General features: G+C 46.5%; 1 protein-coding gene across 3 annotated transcripts in view; it reads right to left on the minus strand.

Annotated features, from left to right (window-relative positions):
- The window catches only part of MAPKAP1 (mitogen-activated protein kinase associated protein 1), an 85,914-nt gene that overhangs the window by 12,879 nt on the left and 56,456 nt on the right, over positions 1-16,579 (minus strand). For all 3 annotated transcript variants that reach the window (XM_027687693.1, XM_027687694.1, XM_027687692.1), the window contains 2 exons: positions 10,842-10,949; positions 4,422-4,562 (listed from right to left, as the gene is read on the minus strand). In XM_027687693.1, the coding sequence (XP_027543494.1) occupies positions 4,422-4,562; positions 10,842-10,949 (249 nt within the window). The remainder of the gene's footprint in view (positions 1-4,421; positions 4,563-10,841; positions 10,950-16,579) is intronic.

Raw genomic sequence — 16,579 nt, forward strand, 5'->3', positions numbered from 1 at the left:
CAGAATGTGCTGAGCTGGAAGGGACCCCTCACAATCATTGAGTCCAACTCCTGGCTCTGTGCAGGACACCCCAAGAATCACACCATGTGCATGAAAGCATTATCCAAACACCTCCTGAACTCACATAGGCTTGGGGCCCTGACCACTGCCCTGGGGAGCCTGTTCTGATGCTCCACCTCTCTGTGAGTGAAAACCCTTTTCCTGACATCCAACCTAAACCTCCCCAGCTCAGCTCCAGCCCTTTCCTCAGGTCCTGTCCCTGGTCACAAGAGTGAAGAGATCATGATGTACCTGCCCCTCTGCTGCCCCTCGTGAGGATGTTGAGGATCCCAATGAGGCCTGACCTCCAGGCTGAACAAACCAAGTGACCTCAGCTGCTCCTCAAAAGGCTTCCCCTCCAGACCCCTCACCATCCTCATGGTCCTTTTTTAAAGTCCTTTAAAGTCCTTTTTATATTGTGGTGACCAAAACTCCCCCCAGAACTCCAGGTGGGGCCACACCAGTGCTGTTGGGGCAGGCAGAGGGCAAGGAGTGTCCCACTGGAACCAGTCCAGGAGCTGCTGACACACCTGAACAAACCTGGCAGGGAGCTCTTTACAAGGTGTGCAGAGCATTAAAAACAAGGAGGTGTCTTCAGTCATGAGCTACAGGTGAAGCTCACCAGATATCAACAAAAGGAAGCAATGCAGGAAAAAAGCATTTAAATATCATTTAACTCTTTCATCTCTGGAAAAACAGCAGAGAACCTTCTCCTTCCTGAGGGTTCTGGCTCTGACACTGATTTCAAAGACATCCCATTTGGCTTGTTTGAAGCACAAGAAACCTAAAGAAGCTAATGAAGAAACTTCTGAGAGATGTGACAAAATAAAAGTAGGATGTAACGCACACACAATGCTCCCAAGGCCTCCAAAATTAACTGGGTATTTCCTAAGGCCTGGTTGTGGCTGAATTTACAAACCATGGCTGGTTTGTATTCTGTGCCACTCCAGAGCCAAAGCACAGAGACAGCATGGGGCAGGTACCTGTGGGGGTCTCACTGCAGCCCCTGCCCCAACACCAGGTCATCCTCCCTCACCCTGTGACTGCAGTGGGTTACAGCAACACCCCATTAATCCAGGGATGTGCTTTGTCATTAAACATACGTCACATCAGAGAGTTCACATTTCAATTAAGTATTGTATCAAGAGCCCAATTAACACCCAGACTGCTGGAACTCACTAATTTGAGCAGGCTGAGGCTGTATCTGGAGCCCATTTTGGTTTGTGATTTAATTTTGGACAGATTATTTAAAATCAGCATTGGTATTTTACTGTAATGGTTAATTATTCCAAATGGCATTTGCTGTAGTTTAAGGAAAATATGGAAGTTGATGGTACAAAGTCTTATTTTCTCACTGAAAAAAAGTCAAGGGAAGTTCTAAAAATAAAGGTGCAAATTCTTTGTGTGTTAGGACTGTTTCCCATCCCTTCCTCTGAGAGCATCACCCCTGAAAATATCCTCAAAAAAATTTCACTGTTTGGTCCTGCAACTTCAGAATTCACAGTCAGTCAATACTGTTAATGCACCTTGTTAATTTGATAGGATTTGTCAGGTAGCTCCACTGGAAAATTATATAAAACTGTTCCAGATGAACAGATGATAGTGACATGAATTAAAGTGATAGAACAATAGTGGAATATAAACCAGAAATGACACCCAAAGTGGCTGTTGATTTATTGCCATCCTGAGTTTGGTTCTGGGCTTCCATGTATATTAGTGCTACAAATCTGGGTCCATTTAGCAGCGAGATGCTCATACATACATCACCAGCTCCTGCTCCAAGCCAAGGTCACTCCCCATTGCATCAATCTTTTCAGCAGAGGCTACTTCACCATTTTGTAACCATCTCAGATGGAACAGACTTCCTCCTCTTTCATCTTTTTTTTATCATGTAAAATACACTCTAACTTCTATTATTTTTATCTGCAAATTGTCGCTGTATACTTCATCCATTATTTCTGTATCTCGACATCGCTGGCTCAAGCTCACCCACATCCAGAGAGCACATTGACAAAGAATGTTGTCTTTTTTTTGTTATTGTTCTCACAATCTGGATGTGTTGAAACCTAAAATCAAAACAGCATTGTGTCTGAGGCTTCTGCAGCCTCTGTCTCACAGCACAAATCAGTCATACTCAAAACCCAAGTAAAAATGCTGCTCCTACTATTTTTTTAATTCATTCATTTTATCAAAAGAAATGTCATTGATGTGTCCAGTAACGCTGTTCTGTTCTTGCTTCCTTTGTTGGGGTCTGCAAGAGCCCCCCCTTTTCTGAAACACTTGCCAGCCACCGTTTTCCCAGACAATATGTTCCTGTTAGTTCTGCTAATGTGATACACAAGCAAATGTGTCTTATTCCTCCATAACATGATAGAGCCTTTGTAAAACTGCTGAGAGTGCTGCTGTGTGTGCACTGCCCTGTGATATGGGCTGAAACACAACCCCCAGACCTTAAACTGCAATAAAACTCTCCCTCAGGAGGGCTGGGCATTCCTCCCATGGTCATCCACAGCCTGGTTTTTACTACAGAGCTGGGCACAGTTTAGGGAGGGGTGAGGGGCTTCTCCACCATTTCTGGGTTCTGTCACATGTAATCAACCTTCCATGGGGTTATTTGGAGCACTTGCCCCAAACCCACAGGGGTGTTTCCAGTGCACCCACGGTCCCTTGGCCGATCTGCTCTTGCACAGCCAACCAGGAGCAAAGGAATGACTTGGGATTCTCGGGGTCCTGAAGAAACATTGTCCCTTTGCTGTGGCTGCTACGTAAAACTGATGGCACAAAAATGCTACAGAGAAAAGTCTTTGCAACTGGCCATCATCAAACTGCCAGAGAACAGCTCCCAGAACAGTTACTCTGAGCAAAACCAAAAAATTAGCCCCTGTTTTTTCCATTCAGGGTGGAAGGAGCAGCCTGTCACTCACAGGTAACACGTAACACTCAGCAGCAGCCTGAACCCAAACAGCCCCTTTTTTTACCAGTGTTTCTCTTTTAATACCTTTAAAAAATTCAGGAAAAACCTCAGCAACACACACTCACTTCGACTTTATCGAAAGGTTTGGATTCTCTACATTTGTCCAAGCTTTGAACACCCACTGGGGTTTTCTTTGATTTTTGAAAAATAATTAGATTATAAAACCCCCATTGTCAGTGCACTGCCATCAAACCCACACAAGTCCACAGATTGTTATAAAAGGGAAATTTTATGGTCCTTACAGCACTGGGCAGGGTCAGCTCCTCCACTGCTGCACAAGTTAAGCCATTTGTTTCATTTAACAGCTCTTCTCCCTTAACCATTTATCTTTAGTGATCTGTCATGACCTTTTCAAGCTCTCATTTCTGACACTTCCCAGATACAGTGAGTCAAACTTCACTGGAAGCAAACTATCACACCCTGAGAGTTTGCTCAAATGCAGCGAACATGCCCAGCACTGCCCTGCTCCAGCACCAGCAGATAAATCCTGCCTTAACTAGACAGCTCAAAATAAAACAAAAAAGCCTTTTCTGGGGGAATTTTACAGACGTACTCTTCCATGTGCTTCAGGATGGAAGAATGAAGGGACTGTACTGACAATAATACAGGAATTGGTATAGTTTAAATTTAACAATTCTGCTGAACTCTACGGAATAAATGTATTTTGTAAACATTATGGCACTTAATATTTTACTGCTGAATCATTTCTTTATGGAAGGTATTTGCAGGAATGTCACAGGTCACCTACCAATGCATCATTAATCAAATTTTCACAATTTAAACACAAAGATAAAAAGCCATTCAATCATTTTAAAACAGTAATGGGGCTTTTATAATTCAGGATTCTGTCAGCCCTTGGCCTTCGGGTTTTCAAAAGCATTCAGCAAGCCAATAGGGACAATATAAAACCTTAGAGAATGCTCGTTTTATTTTGTTCCACCTCAGATTCCACTCGGTTGTTAAAATCTTTCAGTCTCAGAAAAGGAAAAACCCAATAATTCTTAATTTTGCAAAGCCTCATTTAAAAATAATAAAACAGTTGGCAAGAAGCTTTCCATTAGGAAGCCTAGATTGAAAAAAAGATATGAGGTCATTAAATAATGGCCTTCGTTCAGAGGCAACATGTGCAACTGATTGGGGGTAATAAAAATACTGAGGAATTTTCAACCGAAAGGAATTTTTTTTAACCACTGAAATGCTAGAAACACTCTCAAATGCTCCACGAGGAAATGCACCAAGGTGACAGTGACTGCTTTAAACCAGCCTGAGATGGACAGGTGGCTGTCAGGGATGGCCAAAGGTTTGAGCTGCTCCGTTCCCAGCATTCCAGCAGGGATGGATGTACCTAAGGCAGGGATGGATTTACCTAAGGTAGGGCTGGATTTACCCAAGGCAGGGCTGGATTTACCTAACTGCACGTCCGTGGTGAACCGCAGCCGGTGGATCATGCTGACTTTGAAGGACTTGTAGTGGTGGCTGCTGAGCATGTCCTGCACCGTGGCAATGTCGATCTGGGGGTCCTCCTCTGACACCTCTTCTCCTCTGGAACCTGCAGAACAAGGCAAGAGCAGTGAAGGGGGGTTTGGCACCGGCTCAAGGCCACAGGGCTGGGGGAGGGAGAATTACATGCTCAGTTCCGTGTCTCTGGGAGGTGGAAATTCCACCCTCCCTCCCAGAACAAAGTCACTGAGGCACTCAGGACATGAGGACAGATGTCTGTGGCCCAATGTCCCAGCAGCAGGTTCCCAGCGGGCAGGAGGCAGCCCTGGACCACAGGGATCCTGGGGGGACCTGCTGGGCACCCACAGCCTGTCACCAGGAAGGAGCCCGGGGCAGGGCCTGTGCCCAGAGGTGCCACCCTCGATGCCTGCACTGGCACAGATCTCCCATGGTCCAGCAGCACCTCAGGCACGCTGGTGCAAAGCCTCCCTTTATTTACTGATGAGTATTCCCATCACCACTGCAGGTACTGCCTTTATAAAAGGTAACAACTCATTAAACCAAAATGCCAATTACTGAAAAAATATAACACACTTTAAAGATTTTTTACCTTTTATGACGTTGGATTAACACCAATTCCAACATTACTATAATGCGATTTATAATTGTGCTGGAGTAATTTCGGTGCCAGCTGCTAATAAAGCACCTCAGCTCGAAACGATCGCTCAGATGCTGGTAGATAAAGTGGCATAAATATGCTTGAAAACTGATTTAGCTTCTTACTGGAGATCCTGAGGAATGACACGTTTTGTTTAATACCCTGGCTAATGTAGTCCTAAAAGCTGAACCCACCGCCAGTTCAGAGAACTAAATTTGCTGCAGGAGATTAATGAAAACTTTATATTTTGCTGAAATTTTAATAACGGGAAGATGAGATGATGGAATTTTAGTACAGATCTTAAAGCTCCAGCAAGGCAGGTACCAACTTGTCAGATTTTTCGGTATTAATTTGGATTGAGACTTGCACCACTGGAGCAGTCTCAACACTAATGCTCCTCGTGCCGACCTTTCCTGCTGGGATGAACATTCCCATCTGTCCAGGGATTGCAGGGAAGCCACGGTGGGTTTCCATGTTTGGGTTCCAGTGACAAAGGGATGGTTTGCCAGGAAGGGCCATGGGTCTGGGGAGGAAAACCCTGGCACGAGTCTCCGACCCAGAGGATGCAGGAGCAGGATCCCTTTGGATGGGGACACTGAGAGCTGTGAAGAACACGCTGTCAGCTGAGCACGGGAGGCTCTCGGGGCTGGGGCATCACCAGGACAGGGGCAGGTGGGAGAAGGGAAGCCCCTGAGAGCAGGGAGCACTTCTCCTGCTGCAGTCCCTCGTCTCCCTGCTAATTCCATAAGGTCACTGCTTACCATAAACATCTTTCCTGTCTACACCAAAGCAAGGTGAGGATCTGCTGTTAAATGACTCAAAATCCACATTGAGAGCACAAAGCAAGAGGTTCCTGTGTCAAAGACATTCAGCACAGCTTTCCCAGCACTGCCCTGCCCACACAGACCTTCCCTGGGGGAGTGGGACACTGAGGGGTTAAAATACAAATTGGGCTGTGCCATTCGACTTGAAAGGATTCCAAAAATCAAATGAAACAGTCTCCATGTGAATTTATGCAGAGCCATCTTAACACTGCAACCACTCCATGCTCCAGAATGACAAGATAAATTGTAATGGCTCCTTCCAAGACATTACAATGCATTTTGTCACAGACCCCTGTGTTAATGTCTCTATACTATGGATTATCATAATGTATCATGTCAAACCCTCATGCTGCACTACTCCAAAGATACACTGAGATATGTCAAACTTTTTGGTGCACTTAAAAGCCTCTTGAAAGGCTGTGGCATGGCAGTGCCTGAGAGTGAGGCAGGAGGGTGGCAGTGGCAGGGCAGCCCTGCTGCTGGGTGCCAGCTGGGACCCTCCTCCCCCATGGAAAGCAGGGACATGCCCCTGCAGCCCTGTCCCTGCAGTGTGGGGCCATGACACACTGCTGGGGTGAGAGCTGTGGCTGGACACGTGGGGACATGTGGGACAGATGGGGACACCGGGGCAGGGAAGGACCCACAGCGACAAGGGGACACTGCAAGAGGGGGGACAGGAGCCCTGGGCCTCACACAGGGACATCCTCAGTGCTGTCCCTAACAAATCCCTGCTCCCAGGTGCACAGGGGTTCCCAGTGGGAGTGAGGGGCCACGTGCTGCCCCTGCCAACTCAGTGCCAGGGCTCTGGCTGGTGATGGGCAGTGCTGCAGGAGGGTGTTAAACACAGCACCCACAGCCAAACTGAACCAGCAGCGACCAGAAATGCAGAAATATCACAGACAGTGGCAACACACCGACCTCCCTCCCACACCTCCTGTGGAATGTGCTTGGAACACTTCACAGGATCAGGACCCGCAGGACACCCTGAGGGCACCACTGTCCCTGTGCTCCTGACCCCCCACCTGGCTCTGAACTGGCCCAGTCTGGCCACCCACCTGGGATTGTGGCACAGGGGGGACACCACGGGACAATGTTACACAGCTCTGATGATGCTCAGGCTTCTCACATTTCACTTACCCAAAATAAAAGTATTAGAAAGAAAATTCACAGCCTGCCAGGTCACATCCAGGGAAAAAAAACGTGGCTGTAACTAAACCTGTGAGCACCTGCCAGTGCTGCAGCCCCGGGGCAGGATCCTGCCCTGGAAGCCTCTCAGATCTGCTGTGTGTCCATAACCTTGGCCACCTCTGTTTCATGAACTTTGTGAACAGATTCAGCTTCACAGGATTTCTGAGTTGCTGCTCTCGGGGGAGCAGCCAGGAACTGCCCCATCACAGGGATCCTGTGCCTGAGGATGGCAGGACACGGACCCAGAGGGACACTGGGACACACGGAGTTAAACTGGTCCCTGGGCCAACCCCTCATTGAAACTCCTGACTTCCAAATGAGACAAACAGCACCAGAACCACGGGTCTGAAACAAGGCAGAAGCTAAACAGGAGCCTCCTCTGATGGGGACTCAGCTAAACCAGGAGCCTCCTCCAACAGGGACCCCTGCCAGCACCAGAGGACAGATAAAAATGACTCATTAGGAATACCAGAATATTGAAATGCCATATGCAGACTATTCAAGAGCAAGTGAACCTGTATTTCCTCGATAAAACAACAAAATACAAAGTTAACTGCACTGCAAAAATGTCCCTTATTACTTTAATGTACTAGAATATTGCTTAATGAAAGTTCTTAATTGCAATACAATTAATTACATACACAGAGTCCCCAATTACATTTTCCAATAAGACATTGGCTTTGCTATAGGTCTAAAGGCACTAAACCAATTTTAATATATTAAGACCAATTTCCCTTGAATACTAATTACTATCTAATGATAAAATGAGAAAGAGGAACTTTCCAGAAGTAAGATGGCAAGAATAAAACTAAATTAGCCATGAACGGTTTGCTACCACACATAAAGGCATTTCACATTACAAAGTGCAGCTTTCAGTTTAAAGATAAATCTTTGTTCGAGTTAAAAGTTCTGCACACTGGAAGCAGTTTATTAGCTTGAATGCTATTAGGAAATGCTGGATGGAAAGGGGATTTCTCCATACATATTTCTTAATAATGGAAAGTTCTTTGTTTCATTTAATACCCTGAAATATAAACTTTCTGTTGCCCAAAGGAACGTGGCAGCTCTTCCCCCAGCAGATGCTTGGCATCATCCATATATATATTTATAAATGACTATGAGACTATGAAGAGCACATTTACAAGCAATAGGTGTTACAACAGAGCTTTTCCTGACTGGCATATTGAAGCTAAAAGTATTTCAAATCAAGACAGAATGCACAAAGTGAATATTTCAGTCTGATGATAGGATTGTCAAGCCATTATTTTATTAATAGTGCAAAACTGTCAATATTTCTATTCTAATGTCACACCAAAAGATACCTCCTAAGCACCCCAAAAAGCACTTTCTGGCTGTGCAGGGGGAGTCAGGGATTGTGACTGATCTCACACACTGCACTGCCCTTGAGCCCCTCTGTGTGCAGGGCCAACACAAATCCCTGAGCAGGGACAGTGCAGGATCTCCTTAAATTCACCCATTTTGGGGGCAGAAGCGACAAACATAAGCCAGGAGAAATGTTATGTTTGTAGTTTCTGCCCCCAAAATGGGTGAATTTAAAGTTTGGGATCAATTCAGAAAAGAGGCAGAACTCACCAAAGTGTTCATTATTTTGCCTAGATTCCTGTCAGCCTTGAGCAACCCAAAGCTGGGACTTGCTCCTGAACTCCAAAGTGTCAGTTCTGCCTCTGCTCTCCCGTGTGCCAGGCATGGCTGATGAACACAAGACCCAGGGCTGGGACCAAAAGCCACCACCTAGGCAGTGATGCCATTGCAGATGGGAAGGATGGTGGCTGGAGAAGCACCAGGACCTCAATGAGCCGAGGGAGTCCTTGGGGTCCAGCCCAGGGTGTTCCCTGTCATGGGAATCCCCATCCCAGATGGGCTCCACATCATGCCCTTAGATGGGCACCATCAATTTGCTAAAGGAGGGCAGGAGAGCTCACCATTGAGGGAATTTTGACCTGGCAGCCTCGGGGTCCATCCCACACCTCTCCACGTGCTGCTCTGCAGAGAAGCAGGGCTTGCTTTGGTGTCCCCTGGCCTGGGAGGGCAGAGGAGTGATGCAGCACAAGGACTTTGGGGAAAGGGAAAAGCGTCCCCTCAACGCTACATTTATTGACAATTATTTTGAGCCAAGGCCCCTGAGGCTCTCCTGGAGTGTTTGCTGCTCGTGCAGAGCAGACCCACTGCCTCCTGCTACAGAACTTACAAACTTAAGACAGATTTACTGTCAAAGTAACAGTGCAACTTGAACCCAAGTCACTCATGACAGCAAAGACCTGCAGAAGATACAGCTATAGGCCACAGCCTGGATTCCTCCACAGACGATGAAAATTCATTAAAAATGAAGTATATACAATATTCTTTTAATTACAGAGCCTTGGTTAAAAAAAATGTTATTTTAAATCACATGCAAAGCCTATGGAAGTATGACTAGTGTGCATCATTTCATAGATTAAAAATCAATACAAAAGTAATAGGTGGGCTGCAGACGTCGGGGAATTCTGGCTTGTGGAGGAGCACAACTCGATTAGCGAGGTCAGAACTGCTCCATTTCCTCAGCACAGCCCCCCTGCTCCCTCCTGCCGTGGGCACAGCCCCTCTGCTCCCCCCTGCCAGGGTCTCTCCTACAGTTTCTTTGAACCATTTTATGAAGAAATGAACCAGGAGCACCAGGAATATTTTGGGAGCAAGTCCCACCCCACGGAGAGCAGTGGCCAAACCTGAGAGTGTTAATGTGAGCCCCAGCATTGCTGCAGGTCTGGGGGGCTCCTGGTGCTGTGTCTCACCTCTGCTATTCCATGAACAGAGCAGGGCTGCTACTCTCTGCTGGAATTAGGAGGTGCTTTGGGGAGGCTCTGCTGCCATTTGGAGATAAAATACAGTTGCTACGGCCAAAAAGCATCAGTGGAAGGGTCTAATCTTTGCACAGAAAGAAAAACCTCTTCTACAACTCAAAACAGGCTCTCACTCTGGCTGTGTGCAGCGTGGGCTTGGCTGAGAGCAGGAATGGGACTGGTTTTACTCATTAGTACAATCAACATTTTTACACAAAATGGAAGGGAAGAACCCCAAAACCGAGAGTGTGACTGTTGTAAGGAATGAAGAATGAACCAAAATGCTATGGAAACAAACACAAATGAATGTTAGGTGTCTTTTTTTCAAAGTTTCATGTCATTTCATGAAAAGAAATAAATAAGGAAATAATATTAGAACATTAAAACAGTAATAGAATAAAAATATTTGAGCATAGCTGGAGAGAAGATTATTTGTCTGGCACTTCAAAAATCATTAAACTGCTCTAGTTACTTCTGCATGGCTAATTTCTTTAAATTTTATTAGAAAACCCCAGTGCCTCTGACAGCCACATTGACCTGGCACAACACACTGCAGACCAACCCCTCGACTCACTGAGCAGCCTCTGCAACACAGACAGGTTCATATTTCGTGTTTTTCAGGGTTGGTCATAACTTTACAGAGCAGAGTTTAACAGCAAAAGATTAATCATGAAGTGATAAACAGGATGCAGACTATTTACTAGAGGTATGAAATCCATCATTTCCCTCTGGAATATTGTTTTGGCACCATGGAAAGTGCCTCAGGACAGAGAGTCTCGTCAAAATGTACTTGCCCAGACAGCACAGCTTGTGTTCCAAAATACATAACTTAAGTGAGTTTAAGCAGTTTACAAGAGCAAAAGTGAAAATGGGAAACATACTGTTCTCCCGGACAAGGCAGAATTCCAAAGTGCTCTGGCTCTCCAAGGTACAGTCTAAATCTACTGGGACATTAGGTTCACTCTGCTTCTCCAGCCGATACTGAGGACCTGAAACATAAAGTAACTTGTAAAATCATCTGTTTTCTAACAAAGTGATGGCTTAGCACGTTCAACTAACACAAGGTTACCTGCAGCCCAGGAGCAGAGCAGGTGGGTGTTGATGTCTCAAAGCTCTTTGCCAAAGGAAAGGGCCCTGGCAGAAGGTGGAGGATGGTGTGGAACCTGATACAATTCCAGGTGAACCCCCAGGAGTCAGCTCTGGCCCTGCCATCCTGGCAGTGGTCAGGGAGGGGGAGACCCAAGTGCACAGAGCTCCATGTGGGACCCTGGAGGAAGGAAAGCCCCTCCCAAGGGCAGGAGCTGGTGGGGGCTGTGCTCCCACCCTCCAACAGCGTGGGGTGACTCCACTCCTGCTCACACCTGAGACATGAAGGGCACACCAAGTTCTCAGCTGTGTGATTTCAGTATAATCTGGCAAAATAATGCTACACAGATACCTGAAAAACCTTAAGTAATGCAAAGCACCTTTAACCAGGTCTTAATGTAACAAAAAACATAGAACTGAAATAACGAAATCTATTCCCCCTTTATCAGTACTTAAAATATTTCTGACTGTTTCCTGACGTTGAATTATGAGCATGTATGATGAAATATTTAAAACATATAAAAAAATTAAGTCTTTCAGCCTCGGATGGCATGCCTAAGGAATGGAATTTGTTAGCCAATTAATTTTAAATTTACTACAGCAGAATTTCAATTATGGCTTCTCATTCCATCTCCCCAAAGCCACGTGAAGCTGCTCGGCCCAGGCGTGTTTCCTCCCCATCAGAACATTACAGAGCCCCCCTGTTCCCAGTGACAGAGCAGATGTGGTGCCAGGCTTTTTGCAGGACACAGGAGGAAACCCAGCAGCTCCCACCCTGCCCAGCACAGCCAGTGATGGCACGTGGAGCTGTCGAAGCATCTGCAGCACAAACTGCACTCCAGAAGCAGTGGAGACGTCTCAGTGCAGCACAAAGAAAGGCAAACAGACCCAGCACTATTGCTGCTCCTCTCCCAGCTACTGGAAATGTGATTAACAATTTAAAATAAATTAAATAAACAGAGGCCTGGCTTGTTAGGCAGAAGCAAAATATACTGAATTGAAACAAATCTCAAAGCAGTAAATCAATTTGGATTTAAAAACCAGTGTAGGTTTAAGAACAGGATCAGTGACAGCAAAACCTGCTGGCTTTGTCCATTTGCCACAAGCACCTTCCAGAGATTCCCAAGCTCCACCTGAGGGAACTGCTGGTTCCCATCTGGACATTGGTGCTGTTGGTACCAGGTACCAAACTCCTGCTCCGGGCACTCCCACCACAGACAGAGCCTCTTGCTGCCACTGGAGCTTCAGAGCAGTGTGCCCAGGATGGCACCTGCTGACACCAGTGCCCTCGCTGTGCCCCAGCCCCACCACAGCCTCTGTCCTGCTCCACCCCAAACCCACCCAAAATCAGAGTGAAATTCCCCTCTCTTGGAACCAGTGGCTGAGTGCCAGCCCAGGGGACCTCCAGCACAGAGAGATGAACTCTCCTGGTGCCTCCCAGCCAGTGGGATGAGGCAAAGGACAGACATCAATGCTCCCAAAGCCTTCAAACCACCCCAGGCTGCCACAAGGTTAAACACAGGAGTGTGGCAGGGGCTCCCCATCCCTCTGTGTGGATCTGATTCCAGCAGCTGGATCCACTCCAAAGAACATCATCACCTGTGTCAGCAACAGTCCTCATGCTGCTGGACCCTGTGGAGAGCCAACAGGGATCACACCCTCCAAATCACCCTGCCAGTGGCAAAGGAGGATTTTTATCTGGAGCAGTTTGAGAATTCTGTGATCAGGTAAATTATTTTATCCAGTTTGTGTCCAGCCTGTATTAACTCTGCTAATAAAACAGGGAACTAGAGCTCTGGAGAGGAAACAGGTCAACCTGCCTTCTGGATAACTCTTTGAAAACAGAAAATACTAAGAAATGAATAAGAAAAGCGTAAATGGATTTTAAGAGAGTATCTACTCTTCAATAATGCTTTAAATATCTGTCCACATTTACATGACCTCTGCTTCCCAACAGATGAAGAATGTTAGGCTGACTCTGTGGAGGAGTTTTACTACCAGGCTTCTCTCACAAGTTCAAATGATGTCACTGCAGTAGGAACATTGGATAATTTAATGGTCTCCTACTGGAATCCCGCTCGGTGAATTTCAACAAGATTTCAAGTGGCAATACCAAAGCTGGATTTTGTGGATTTCTGTAATCCCATGCAAACACTCCATGCAGTTGCAAAATAAACCTTTAAAATCCTGGCACGGATGGTCCTGGCCAGGGACCCAAGCCAAGCTCTCCCACTGATGGCAGCTCCCAGTGCTCCCTGTTCAACCACTCACACCACGGGTTCTGCCCACAGATACCCACCCTGCTTGGCTATTCCAAGAGACTCCTTTAAAGAGAGGAATGTTTACCAGGAATTAAACCCAAGGAAGCAGCTGCCAACAGCCACAGCTTCCCTGTGCACACACAGAGGTGCCGGGAAGAATCCCACCATATAATCAAATTAAGTGTCTCCCTTACAGGGGGAATGGCCACCCGCATACCAACAAACCAATTCTGCTGCCATTTAAGCTGCAAAGCCTTCAGAAAGGGCTTTTGAAAGCACGACCCATCAGTTCTAATTTTTAAAACTTATCCTTTCAGTCAAGACTAGAAAAAGGCCCATTCCAACTTTTATCTCCACTACAAAGTGCTGTTATCTTGGGCTGTTGTCAGGAGCTCTCTCTCTCTTTCTGCTGACAAGCAGAGACGAGAGAGATAAGATTGGGAACGAATCTCACTTCTCTGAGTAAATAAATAATCAATACTCATCTAAATGTAAATGAGAAAGTATCCCCCTCTGATAACAGGGCTCTTATCAAACAGCCAATTTTCTGCAGACATTTGGCCTCAACCAAATCACCATCATTCAGCCCCAGCCTAATGGCTAAAAATCGTAACTAAATTGAACCGATCACCAGAGATCAACTAAGTTCAGCCATGGCTACCACGGGTTCAAATGTTTGGAATGCAATTTTTCCCCCATTAACTTTCAATAGCAATGAAGAATGCCACGGTCAGGGGTGAATCTGCACAATAAACAACACTAACACTGCAACGGGGAACCAGGCTTTAAACAAAACCCCAGCCAAACCCCTCTCCATCTCCAAACTAGTTATTAGGGTGAACTAAGGATTACAAAAAGAATATTTCATGTTTGTGGACTTGTCAAGCCTAAACTAAACAGATCAGTATCAACAAAAACCCCAGTGGCTTAAAACTGAGCCTATACACCCGAGTTTATTGCACTGTGTGAGGAAAAGAATCCCCTTTTGTTCCACAGAGCCACTGCCAGCCCGAGGTTCGGGGGAGCAGCTCCTGCCTAAGAACAGGATAAAACCCTCCCAATTCACCAGCCCAGCCCCTGCACTCCACAGACACCTCCTGCACCCCCGTGCGCCTTTTCCACACCAGGAAAGCCCTTTCCTCCTCAGCACCTGCTCCTTGATTCACTTCCATATTCATCCCTTTCTGTATCTCTTTACTTCTGCATTATCTTTTTTGAGACAAAATATTGCAAATAAGATGTGGCCACACCAGGATTTATGGACTGGCATAGTGATACTGGTTTGTTCCCCACTCCTTTCCTAATTCCTGAAGTTCCATTTATCTTTCTGACCTGGAGCTGAAGTGATCAGAGGAACTACTCAGGATACTTTTCCTGACGGATGGAAGGTAATTAGAGCCCGTGATTCTACACATATAGTTGCAGTTGCTTTTCACCATGTATATTATTTTGCACTCTTTGACACTGAATTCCCTCTCTCATTTTATTGTCCTGTCACTCAGCACTGTGGATACCTCTGCAGTGCTTCACAGACAGCTTTTATTTGCACTATTCTTAACTCTTTTGTATCAACAGCACATTTTGTCACATCAGCATTCACATGCTTTCCATGGCCCACAGTTACCAACAATGCAGGTTCCACCAGTTCCACTGGAGCTCCACCAGTAACCTAGTTACTAATCACCCAGGGCCATTATTCCTGTTCTTTGTTTCCTGTCTTTTAATCAATTATTAATCCACGTGAAGATCCTCCTTCTCATCCTGTGACAGCTTAATTGCTTTATGAGCCTCTGTCAAATCTTTTTTGGAAATCTAAGCCTGCCATGGCAAACCCACCATCCCATTCAGATGGTCCCTGGCTTCTCCCAGCCTGCTCAGTGTTGGAGCTCGACCTGCTCTGCCAAAGCCATGCCCACGTCTGGCCCCTGTACATTGCATTTGTCCACGTGTCAGCCATTCATTCCACTCTTTGCTGCGGGGTCGTGTTGCAGTTTCACAGTTTGCCTGGTGAGGAAGCCCAGACAAACCACTCTGTCCTTGGACACCTTCACCAAAGCCCTGTCAGCACCCAGAGCTGAGAGCAGCAGGTGTGAGACACGTGTTCCACACTGTGCTGGTGGGGCAGCACCTCGAACCTGACCCCTGCCACAGGCACTGCTGCTGCTCCCAGGGTTTGCTGCAGTCACCAAATCCCACAACAGCCCCCCTTGGGAGGGTCCTTAAAGCTCATCCTGTTCCACCCCCTGCCATGGGCAGGGACACCTTCCACTGGCCCAGGATGCTCCAAGCCCCGTCCAACCTGGCCTTGGACACTTCCAGGGCTGGGGCAGCCACAGCTTCTCTGGGCAAAGGAAATAACAGAGGAAAATCCCAAGTGTGGACAGTGAGGCAGCCAGGGCTGAACAGCCACAGGGGCAGGAGGGAACAAGGAAAAGAGAACCGAGCTGTGCCTTGGATGTGTCCACAGGCAGAACACAGACAGGAGAGCAGTCAAAAGAAAACTGTTGCTAAACACTTAATGTTGATGTCTATGGGACTTTCCTTTTTCAAGTCCCTCCTTTCACAAGGATTTGTGATTTATTGCCTCGCCGCTCCATCCCTGGGCTTTGAAAGCACGATCCTGCATGAGTTTAAACTATATTTATATTTATTTTTTTGTTATCGCTTTTTTTATTATTGCTATAGAAAATATTTGCTGGAAATATGTTGCAGCTATTACAAGGTCATAAAAAAGAGGAGATTTATGTATTTCTATCATTTCAAATAGTCTGTCAGAAAGTATCAGTCGTGCTAAGTGTAAGACTGCTGGATTCCAGCGTTCCCTCTGCCAGCACATGGGCAGCAGATGGAGGAACTAAAATAGCTCAGTGTGGAGGCTCCTTGGGTGCTGGCTGGGAGGAGGGAAACCGAGGCAATGCCTCGTCCTCCCAGGGAGGCTTGAGGGAACCCCAGCTCCCAGTCAGTGCTGGACACGGCCCCTGGCCCAGGACCATCAACAAAAAGGAGCAGGATCAACCCACTGTGGAGAGCAGGCAAAGTGGGAACAGGGAGAGGGCTCAGGCCTCCTTCTGTGGGATTTTTCTTAGAACACGACAGAAGGGGCAGGATTCCATTGTGTGCTTGGCAATGACAATAAAACAACAGAAAATATGTAAACAGTGAGAGAGGAACTGGCTGCAGAGCAGAATGTTTACATCTCCAATCCTGCTGCTGTGAGGACATCTTAAATCTGTTTATCTGCTAAAAACCCCCAAAGCCCCTCAACACCTCTG

This window comes from Neopelma chrysocephalum, unplaced genomic scaffold, assembly GCF_003984885.1.
Source record: "Neopelma chrysocephalum unplaced genomic scaffold, ASM398488v2 Primary Assembly neopelma1_74, whole genome shotgun sequence".
NCBI classification, from domain to species: Eukaryota; Metazoa; Chordata; class Aves; order Passeriformes; family Pipridae; genus Neopelma; species Neopelma chrysocephalum.